We start from the raw sequence: 11,195 nt of genomic DNA, 5'->3' as shown, positions 1-11,195 counted from the left end.
TCCTGGATCTCGCTCTCCGCCACCTCCAACCGGAACCGGAAACACAGGAGCCTTGCCCCTCTGGTCACGCGCTGGCGTTGACGTCCTCCTCCCCCTCCCCCCAATGAGGCGGTGGCTTGGAGCGTGGACGCTCCGGCTGCCAATGACCAATCAGCCACGGCGTCTGAAGTGGGAATAGGGCGAGCGCTGTTCTGTGGTGGACGGCGATGATGAATTCCTTGGAGCAGGCGGAAGGTGAAGGGAAGGGAGGAAGGAAGGGAAAGGTGAAGGGGAAGGTGAAAGTGAAGGAGAACGGGGTGGCGGGGAGGAACGGGGAGGGAGGAGGGAGGAGGGAGGAGGAAGGAGGGAGGAGGAGGGGGAGGAGGAAGGAGGGAGGAGGAGGGGGAGGAGGAGGGGGGGGAGGGGGAGGAGGAGGGGGGGGAGGGGGAGGAGGAGGGGGGGGAGGGGGAGGAGGAGGGGGGGGAGGGGGAGGAGGAGGGGGAGGGGGAGGAGGAGGGGGGGGAGGAGGAGGGGGGGGGAGGAGGAGGGGGGGAGGGAGGAGGAGGGGGGGGAGGAGGGGGGGGGGAGGAGGAGGAGGGGGGGGAGGAGGGGGGGGGGGAGGAGGGGGGGGAGGAGGGGGGGGGGGGAGGAGGGGGGGGGAGGAGGAGGGGGGGGGGGAGGAGGAGGGGGAGGAGGAGGGAGGAGGGGGGGGGGGGGGAGGGAGGGAGGAGGGGGGGAGGGAGGGAGGAGGGGGGGAGGGAGGAGGGGGAGGGGGGAGGGAGGAGGGAGGAGGGAGGGAGGGAGGAGGGGGGGGAGGGAGGAGGGGGAGGGGGGAGGGAGGAGGGAGGAGGGAGGGGGGGAGGAGGGGGGTGAGGAGGGGGGTGAGGGGGGGTGGCGGCGGGGGGGGTGGCGGCGGGGGGGGGAGGGAGGAGGGAGGAGGGAGGAGGAAGGAGGGAGGAGGGGGGGGAGGAGGAGGAGGAGGAGGAGGAGGGGGGGAGGAGGAGGAGGGGGAGGAGGAGGAGGGGGGGGAGGAGGAGGGGGGGAGGAGGAGGAGGGGGGGGAGGAGGAGGGGGGGGAGGAGGAGGGGGGGGAGGAGGAGGGGGGAGGAGGGAGGAGGGAGGGGGGGAGGGAGGGGGGGGAGGGGGGGAGGGAGGAGGGAGGAGGGGAGGAGGGAGGAGGGGAGGAGGGAGGAGGGAGGAGGGAGGTAGGGAGGGGGGGAGGAGGGGGGGGAGGGAGGAGGGGGAGGGAGGAGGGAGGAGGGAGGTGAGGAGGGGGGTGAGGGTGGCGGCGGGGGGGGGGTGGCGGCGGGGGGGGGGTGGCGGCGGGGGGGGTGGCGGCGGGGGGGGGTGGCGGCGGGGGGGGGTGGCGGCGGGGGGGGGAGGGGGGGTGGCGGGGGGAAGGTGGTGGAGAGGGCAGCTGGCTGGCTGGGGAAGGCTGTGGGGGGTAGTTGGCTGCAGGGATTGTTGCTGTGAGATGATTGCTGATCGGGGCTGTTTTTGTGTTCTAGACCTCAAGGCGTTTGAAAGGCGGCTGACTGAGTACATCTCCTGTTTGCAGCCTGCAACTGGCCGATGGCGAAGTGAGTATTCTGGCTTTCACCAATCATTCGGGGTTCCCAATGGGGCATTCGCATGTTTAACTTCAAATGTCTGTACCTTAACTTTGCAGTCTTATCAACAACAGCAAACGGGCCTAAACTGGTCCTATTGAAGGCCCTTGATGAAGGGTTCAAGCCCAAAGGGTTGGTTGTGTTTCTTTATCTTTGCTATCTAACACTGGTATCTCATTGGCGGAGACGTTGCCGCGACTGAGACTCAGGAGACCAAAAAATGGCTTGCGCTCTCACCAAGGCGATGCCAGGGCGACGTCTCCGAGACCTGCTGGAGACTGGAAAAAGTCTCCAAAAATATCAAGCATGTTTGAATTCCCCGCGACAACCCGGAGACCCGGCTAGTCTCCAGGAGACGTCGCGGAGACTTGAGTCACCACCAGGTCGCCACCTAGTCTTCAGGCCAATGAGATAGGCCCTTAAAGTACACTGTAAGATGTGCTGTTTTTCTTCAGTATTGCGTGAAACAACTTCCATTCCTATCTCTAGTTCTCTTGGTCCATTTTGAGAACTCTCCCTTTCCTCCATGGCTCTGTCTCCATCTTGGGAGACAAACCCTCAATAGATGTCTTGGATGAAACCTCCAACTCCCACAGATACCTTAACTACACTTCTTTACACCTTTCCCCTTCAGGATTCCATTCCTTTCTCAGTTCCTCCATTTCGTATCAGCTCCTAGGATGAAATCTTCCATGCCAAATCATTTTTTTATCCAGCATTCTGTTTTTACTTCAACATGGTGGGTCTGCAGACTTTCTTGATTCACTCCCATTTAAGCCCCTACAATTTGTGTTGTTTCTGTGATAAACTGTGAAGGCCACAATTCGAGCTGAAATATTATCATTTCATCCAATATTGTATACAAATCAAATTCGTTAGAAATTTTTTTTTAAACTACAGGTAACTGGAAATCAGAATATTTCCAGCACATTGTATCATCTCAGTGTGACATGTTTTTGTACTCAATGTCGAATGAGGGTCCTAAGCTGAAAAGTCCTGAATCGCTGAGATCCTCCAGCTTCTCATCATTTACCTAACACTTTCTATCACTTTGATTGAGAATGTACTGTTAAAGCAGTATTTTGTCAGAATTAAATACATTGCTGTTATTGGTGTTCTTCTCCCCTTAATATTGTGTGAGGTGAATTGAATTCACTGAAAACTCTATTCTGAAAATCTTAACATTTACTGAAATAACTAGTTGCATTTAGAATTTTATCTTCCTTGGAATGTACAACTGTTATTTTAGAGAACCACCTCCATTGAGAATTAACAAATTTTATTCAACTTTTCATTTACAGTGATTCTCATAGTTGTTTCAGTATGTACTGCCACAGGTGCTTGGAACTGGTTAATAGATCCTGAAACACAAAAGGTAATTTAGACTTTTTCTCCTTGCATAATTCTCTAAATATTTTGTTGGTACCAATTATGTTTTCTCTTCTCAGTCATGCTTCAGACAACAATCCCGGTAGATCACATGGATGGGGGAGGGAGATCCTAGTCCACAGAGCAACAGTTCCACTCCTTTTGCATTCTCACAAATCAGACACATGAATGGCTCTGGAGACCCAAGAGACAGCAATCTTGGGTCTTGATAAAGGGTTTTGATGCACATTCGTGAAAAGGATAAATATCTCAAGCTAAAGTTAGAGGTGTCTCAATTTTTATTGATTCCAAGGTACCATTTGTTTATTTTAATACAATGTCTGATGTAGCTGGAAGATTTTTAATATTTACTGGTTCATGGGGAAATAAGGAGGTGGTAATGGTTAATATATATATGCTCCTAATATCGAATGTCCTGAATTTTTTTCAAAAGGTTTCTAATTCCCCAATTTGAATTAATATGTGCTGATAATGGGTGAAGATTTTAACTGTTGCTTAAATCCTTTGTCAGTTCCTTTGGCCAGTTGCTTCTAAATAAATCATCAAGTTATATTAACTCTTTCCTGCTGGATTATGGTTTAGTCGATATATGAAGATTTTTACGCCGGAAGGAAAAGGAATTTTCTTTCTTAGGTATACCATAGATTTTTTTTTTATTGATACGCGACTGGTGCCTTCGATAGGGAAATGTGAATACGACGCAATCACTGATTCTGATTAAAAGCTTTCGGCGACCCTTTATGTCTTCTTTTCATTTGATGTAAATGTTTTTAATGTAATTAGATGTACTCACTCTTCCAGATAAGAAATAATTTTACCTTTGTTTTTTGATTCATGGTATGAATCAAAAGCTACAAATATATGTAACCTTCGAGATAAGATGCTCAGATGTTTTTGGTTTTCTTGTTTTAATAGAGTAGGTTAGGTGGGGTTTTTGTATATACATATGCAGCTGGAACTGTTCAGGGAACCACAGTGTTTCCAGCTGCGGGGGTGGGGGAGGGAGGGGTTATGAGTATGAAAGACAGCCGTGCATTTATGATGGGTGGTGCCAAGGCACCAGTCACCCTGTCTCTCTCGGCTCTGGATATGAATGGGATGCTGGAGCAGCCTTTTAGGGCTGCTGACTGAAAGATAAGGTTTAAGTTTGGAAGACTGCCTGATACCAGTAAACATGGAGAAGTGAAAAGTGAATGATTGGACAGTGGAAAAACAACTTTCCTGAACACACAAACATCACAATTAGAATTAGAAGGAGGGGGGGAGGTGGATAAGTTAATAGTAATCAGTTAAGTATTGATATTATTATGTATTAATAAAATAAAACCAGTTTTGTTTAAGTAGCCATTGTCTTGGTGAATTTCTGTTGCTTCGACTGCTGGTTTTTGAGTCCTTTTGGCTAGTAACAATATTAAGGTTTGGATTTTAAACTTGGCCTGCAAGACAACCCTTAGTTTTGTGGTAACATAGACTGTAATTGTCAGAGTCATTGAGCATGAAAACTGACCCTTTGGTAAGATCTTCTGGCAAAAAATAATCAGGAAATTGTTGACAGTTTGAGAAATGTTATGGTACTTTTATTAATGAAAATAAAGTTTGTATTATATACCTTTCTTTGAACTTGGATTTTAGCTGGAGCAGCTAATCAGAGTAGGCAATGAGCATCTGAACCGTGCAGAAGGGAAAATATCATTACTGTGCTTTGCTTTGTTGTCTAGTGCTCTGTTGCAATGGGCTTTGGTCCCAAATATTTGCTGAGAGTCCTATTTTGGATAACTATCTGCAGTAAGTTCCAAGGATTTCTGCTGCTGGAGTACAAATGTTGGGATTTTACTAGATGCGGCATTTTACTGTATTGAGGGGAGGATATCCTATTTAGATAGTTATTTTCTGATGAGTAAATTAATCTCATTAATTGGTTAACTTAGAGATGCAGAATAGTAACTGGCTCTACCAGCACATGAACCAATGTTGCCAAAATTTACTCATGTGACCCATGAACAATTTACTGACAATGTGGCACTGTTTGTGCAACATTATTGGAGTCTCAGCGACCTGGATTCAAATCCATTATTGTCTATAAGGAGTTTGTACGTTCTCTCTGTGACCATGCAAATTTCATTCGGTAGCTCTGTTTTTCTCCCACCCTTCAAAAATGTACTGGGTTTATAAGTTAATTGATGTATATGGGTAGCTTGACCTTGTAGGCAGGAAGGGCTGTTGCTATGCTGTATCGTTCGAAAACGTGAACATCTTCGGAACGTAGGAGGAAATTGGAACACCCTGAGGAAATCCATGCAGACACGGGGAGAACATACAAATTCTTTGAGACTTGAGGCACAATAGATCTGTAGAATGCAGATCCTGGAAATAGCTTTATAGAATTAAATTGGGCAGATAGAATAAATAAAAATAGAAAATACTGTAAGAACCTAACCAGTCAAGTGGCATCTGTGAAAGACACACCAGTTTGTGTGTCAGGTTTCTTTCACAGAATTAGAAGTGTAGAGGGGTTACAATTTTCAAAGCAGCTGGGGGAGAAGTGAGGGGTAAAATAATAATATGGAAATTACTTAACACAGATCAGATTACATTCATTTATCATCCAATTATATTAGAACAACCTGACAAAAGTGTACTCCAATCCACATTGGGTAAAAACAATGCAAACGCATAGAGACATAACACATAGAAAAATGATATCGACACAGAACCAACACACCTGCATACATATATTAAAAATATTTATTGTTAATAAATAGTAGAGTTACAGGGGGTTGCCTTGCAGTTCAACAATCATTCAGTTGGATGAAGCTGTTCTTCAGCCTAATGGATCTGGCTCTATTTTCTCTTTCCCAATAGAGTAGCTGGAGGATGCTATGTGCAGGGTAGTAGGGCTCCATATATAGGGATCATGAGTGACATTTAGGAAGGCATTTTGTAAAAACCAGCTGAGAAGGACATATCAGCACAATTATGAGAAACAATGAAATTTCAACCATAATTCCAGAAGGGTCAATGTAGAATTGTCTTTCTCTGTCATAGTGAGGCCCCACATACCAGAACAGCCATTGTCAATCTTTACTTTGGCTATGATTTTGATTTTGCTCAAAGTTTATCGGCCTGCTTCCCTGGAAAGCAATTGTTTGGTTTCTTCAAACTTTTATCCTTTCCACCACAAAAACATTTTTTTTAAAGTTATTTTATGACCAGTCCCGCCTGTTGGAGGAGGGGGGTGGTCATTTGTTCCCCCTTGAGAATATCTGCACGAGAGAAACCACATCTTTGCATCAAGGATCTGATGGTCCAGGCTTGCCTTTTTCCAAGTTTCAAAAGTCTCAGTAAATTTTCAAATTGAACTCTATATAGGTGAGCTGTTTCTTAGATTGCTGTGGGCCTTGAATAATTGTTTTGGGTCTTTTTAACGTATGCTTCGATTTTTATCTGCTAAAATAGTTCTAAAATTGTGTAATTATATCTTATCCTTTTTAGGTATCTTTTTTCACATCACTGTGGAATCATCCATTCTTCACTATCAGTTGCATAACACTTATTGGTTTATTTTTTGCTGGAATACATAAAAGAGTGGTTGCACCATCAATGTATCCTTTTGTGAACTATTCATATTGTCAACTATGAAATTTGCAGAATGAAGGAGGTGGTTGTTACAGTAATGTTGCAATTGATAGCTTTTATCAAATTGGTTGTGTTCTGGGGAGATAAATCTCATCTTTTCCCGGTACATTAATACTTTGTAATACTTAGAGAGCCATTTGCTGTTCAACAGAAGACGGTCCAGAGATTTAACTTGCGCAAAAAAAAAGTTTATAGATCTTTACGATTGCATTGTTTTGGGTAATTTAGCTTTTGTGACCCTTGAATCGACTTTTGGCCTACGGCCCGAGCTGCCCAATTTCACCAAATTCACCTCCAACCCCTGTGTGTTCTTGGAAGGTGGGAGGAAACCAAAGCACCCTGAGGAAACCCATGCAGTCACAGGGAGAACATACAAACATTACAGACAGCACAGGTTCTGAACATGGCTAGCTGGTGCTGTAAAAGTTGTGCTTAACCGTGCTGCTGCCCCAAAATATTTATTTTTTCCTCAGTACTTTCCAAAGAACAAGAAATCTTTGAATTCGAAATGTTTCTCTTAACCTATTTGCTTATAGTATTGCTGCGAGGTGTCGAACTGTTTTAGCAGAATACAATATGTCTTGTGATGACGTAAGTATTTATTTTCAAAATGAGACCAAGAAAATTTACATGGATATTGAGTGTTGGTGTTCTGTCTGATTTTTAAACTGGACTTTGTTTCAGTTTCACGTGCACATTTTTAAAAAATTCTCTAAATTCATTTGCTTCACTTTATTTTGTGGTTGGATGGGGGGAGTGTGGTCAAAGGCCACTCGATTGAATTTTGGCCAAATTGATGCTTCTGGAATTGGAGAGACATTTTTGGCCTGGTTAGAAAAATGTCAGAGCAACACATTGAAAGAAAATAAATGGATGTATGCCTTTTAGCTCCTCAGCTCTGTAAATTCAATATTAATCCTGCTGTATCAACCACTTTCTTAACTGATCCCATATCCTCCAATGTCTATAAAGCTGTCATTGTGACCTTGAATGGACTCTGACGAAGAAACAAAAGCCATCCAGGGTGGAAAATCCTTAAGAAATTTCATCTCTCCTCAGAGGCTACCCCATCGCCCTGAGACTATCACCTTACTTGTAGATTTTTTAGGTAGAGGAAGTGATCTCTGGCTATCCATGCCTGCTTCCTCTCAGAATTTTAAACATCTCAGATTAAATGACATTCTTCTCAATTTGTCATGTCCCCAATCTCAACTTTATCTCCCAGGATATAAACTAGTAAATCAATATAGGTGACTTCCACAGTATTCCAAGTTAATCTTTACAAAGGCATATACAGCCTCCTCAAGACTTTTTTGCTTTTATACTGCAAACCCCTGAAGTAAATTCCAAAAATAGCATTTACCTTTTTAATTGGTTACTTTTTTATACAGTTGCTGAATGTATGAGCCAACACATATCTTCAACATAAATGCATTTTATTATTTAAGTTTATTGCTTCATTTTCTCAGTTTATTCTCTATCTTCTACTAACTTGATTGCCTTGCAGAATCTTTGCATGCTCCTCACAAGACCTGTTCCCTTCTAGCTTTATATCATTAGTGAACCTGAACAGATTCCTGTCTTTTCATCATGGTTTTAAATTAGGAATGGAAATAGACATTGACTGTAAGGAAAAGATAAATTATGAAAAGAACAGAAAAGAAGGAAGTTGGTAGATGATGTGAGAACTAAGGGACTCAAGATGCAGGGAATTACATTCCCAGAAAGTAGTGAATCTATGGAATTATTTGCCATAGGAAACATTGGAGACTGCCTTGTTAAATATATTTAAGATATGAATCTTTGGAAAGCAGGGGAATTAAAGGTTATAGGATAAAAGTGGTAGGTGGAGCTGAGTCCATGGCCAGATCATCCAAGATTTCAGTGAATGATGGAGGCTCAACAGGCTGAGTAGCTGACTACTGTTCCCATTTCTTACAATCATAAACAGAGCTGGTGAAAGTAACCAATTACAAAGATACTAAAGATTAAACAAATTAGCAAAACTGATGGGATTTCAAAGGAGAAAATGCAGATTTAATCACTTGGAATGTGATTAGAAAAAAGTGTAATTTTTGAACAATGAAAAGTAAAAAGATATAATCCATGTCCATCCAGAAAAACCATTATAAAGACAAGGACAGGTTTGAGGAAGCAAATGAATGAAATGTTGCCCCTTTTCGTCTAGGGAATCAGCATGTAAGTGGGTAGATGTTTATCCTACATTTGAATAAATGTTTAATTCATACACTGACACTCTTAATTTGTGAGTGTTGCATAAATTCGTTTCAAACCTTTTTACTTTTCAGATTTGGAGATTACTATGTGATAACCTGTGGATCTGCTGTTAGAATTGAGTATTAATCTCTATCCCTGATGCAAATATGGATGTTGGAAATTTTTATATTTGTGCATGGTAATTTTTTTAATGATCCCAATTCTGTGTAACTTTAATTATTTTTATATTTTGCTTCTTTATAGACTGGGAAACTAATCTTAAAGCCCAGACCTCATGTCCAATGACATTCTACATTTGTTCAGTTGCTCCATGAAAAAGTGAAAATGGCCACAAATGCACAAATCCATAGAAGCAGTTTCTCTTTGGGCCAATATTTCAGATTGGTGAAGTTCCCTTGGACAAAAAATTATCAGCAACCAAGGTGGATTTAATGAATCAGGCATTGCCCATCGCAGGTAGTTTTATACAGCGATAAAGTATAGTTTGGGAAGTACTGTATTTGCATCTTAGTCACTTTAATTTATTTTTAAAACTGATAGATTATTGGATTCTTTACAAGTTGAATCATTCATTTTATTATTGATACACTTTTGTAACTTTTGTGAGAGTCTTAAAATCAACATCATGGATTTAAACTTTAAGTTGTTCTCAGAGAATTCAACTGAACTTACCAGGAATTATTCTTGTGATTGTGGCATACCTTCCAGTCTGTTTTTGATTTGCAGGGTTTTTCCATCTGTTGTGAGGATATTATCTTTATTGTTTATCATTACTGTGTGTTGTGAACTATCTGTCTCTGCTTCATTGAGACTGGAGACAAATTACAAATGCTTTTGGTGGTATCTCAAATACTTTGATCTGCCCAATTGTGTCATATTTTATTCATTTGAACAGATGGATTTGTTTTGGAAACAGTTCCATAGAAAAGATTCAAATGTTACTTAATTATGCAAAATTATTTCGAACAGATAGAAGTTAACGTTATCAATCTTTCAGTCATTCATCTCTTGCGTTGCTGTTCAGAATATTTTATGGTTTCTACAATTATCACTATATTTTAAATAACTTGTAAATTTGAATTTTTAAATTTTAAAAGAATCATGCCTTTGTAAATGTTTTCTGGCCATGTGAATTTGTCGGCCTGTGTACATAGCAATAAATAATTTGTATGGAATATTTTTTTCTGCATTGATACCATTAAATGAGCTGATTGTATATTTGAAATACTCCATATAACTAGATGGATATGGGATTTAAGATGTGAAATGCCAAGCGGTTTGCCTGAAATTTTTTTGTGGAAAATATTGTTTCCTCCATTTAGCATCAGGAAGATCGTGCCTATTGCTTTAAGACCCAACCAAAACTTTTTGAACCTTAATGTTTCCTTATTCACTGTATTTTTCCCTTCTTCTGCACTTCATTTTTCTTTCAATTCACTGCTCACTCAGACTCGGTGAAACCTCAGTAAGAGAAGGTTATAATTTATATTTTGTGGAGCTCTCTATTTTTCTCCTAAACAGTTTCCTTTTACTTTCACATTGCTTACCTTTCAATCTATAGAAATTCACATTGATGTTACAGTCATTATGTATATGATTTTACTAATGCTTTTCTTCTCAGCTGCCCTATCTTGATTTTTGCCCTTTTAAACAAAGCTTATGTTGGCCTATCTTGAATTAAAATCTTCATCTTTATAAGTTGCTTTTTAGGTTTGCATAACCATACCGTGGCAATTATTTTTAGCTTTTACCTCCTCTGCACCCTTGATCTCTTACTCTGGATTTGAAGCAGGTCTTAATTTCACCAACACGTGTTTTATGATGTCTTTCCAAAGCACCATTTAACAAAAAAAAACTATTTTCTGCTTTCAGTATAATCAAGTTAAAATTTTAAAGGTTCTGTTGCACACATGATATGACTACAGACTAAATGCAAAGAAAATTGAAGTTGTATTGGGAACTTGTGTAAGAATACAGGCACAAAAAAATTAGGATTTTATTCATTTCTTACCAAGATGAGAAAAAGAGTGGAAAGGACAAGAAGAAACAAATAACTTTTGAGGACATTGGTAGAAAAATAACACATACTCCCAATTAAGTATTTTAACTGCACATTATGGCCTGTTGATCCAAATTCGTTCCTTTACCATATATGCTGTATGACCTGCTGAGTTTCTCCAGCACCTTTGTGTATTCCATTGCAATCACAATGTCCAGAGATTCTCCTGTGTCACTCTCTTTATTACTCCTGTTTCTCTACCTTTTCATGAATCCATTAACTAAGATGTGTTGTCCTCAATCACTTAAATGCTTATTCTAATTTTTTGGGACTATAACTTATCAA

The 11,195-nt window shown here is 41.6% G+C and overlaps 1 protein-coding gene across 1 annotated transcript; it reads left to right on the top strand.

Annotated features, from left to right (window-relative positions):
• The first annotated feature begins 75 nt into the window (after positions 1-75).
• On the top strand, positions 76-10,602 carry cnep1r1 (CTD nuclear envelope phosphatase 1 regulatory subunit 1). The gene is made up of 6 exons (XM_069901643.1): positions 76-234; positions 1,487-1,558; positions 2,890-2,963; positions 6,470-6,579; positions 7,150-7,204; positions 9,095-10,602. The coding sequence occupies exons 1-6, from the start codon at positions 207-209 to the stop codon at positions 9,134-9,136; spliced, it is 381 nt and encodes a 126-aa protein (XP_069757744.1). The 5' UTR covers positions 76-206; the 3' UTR covers positions 9,137-10,602.
• Positions 10,603-11,195: the final 593 nt, after the last annotated feature.

The sequence above is a fragment of the Narcine bancroftii genome, chromosome 10 (assembly GCF_036971445.1).
Source record: "Narcine bancroftii isolate sNarBan1 chromosome 10, sNarBan1.hap1, whole genome shotgun sequence".
In the NCBI taxonomy this organism is placed as follows: domain Eukaryota; kingdom Metazoa; phylum Chordata; class Chondrichthyes; order Torpediniformes; family Narcinidae; genus Narcine; species Narcine bancroftii.
Note: the sequence above shows the minus strand (reverse complement) of the source record. Positions and strands in the feature narration are given on the sequence as shown.

Bases quoted from the DNA above. Each gene is read 5' to 3' on its own strand.
- cnep1r1 (XM_069901643.1), top strand. From the start codon at position 207: ATGATGAATTCCTTGGAGCAGGCGGAAG. The intron at 235-1,486 runs GTGAAGGGAAGG...TTTGTGTTCTAG, and splicing joins TTCCTTGGAGCAGGCGGAAG to ACCTCAAGGCGTTTGAAAGG. The intron at 6,580-7,149 runs GTATCCTTTTGT...ATTTGCTTATAG, and splicing joins AGAGTGGTTGCACCATCAAT to TATTGCTGCGAGGTGTCGAA.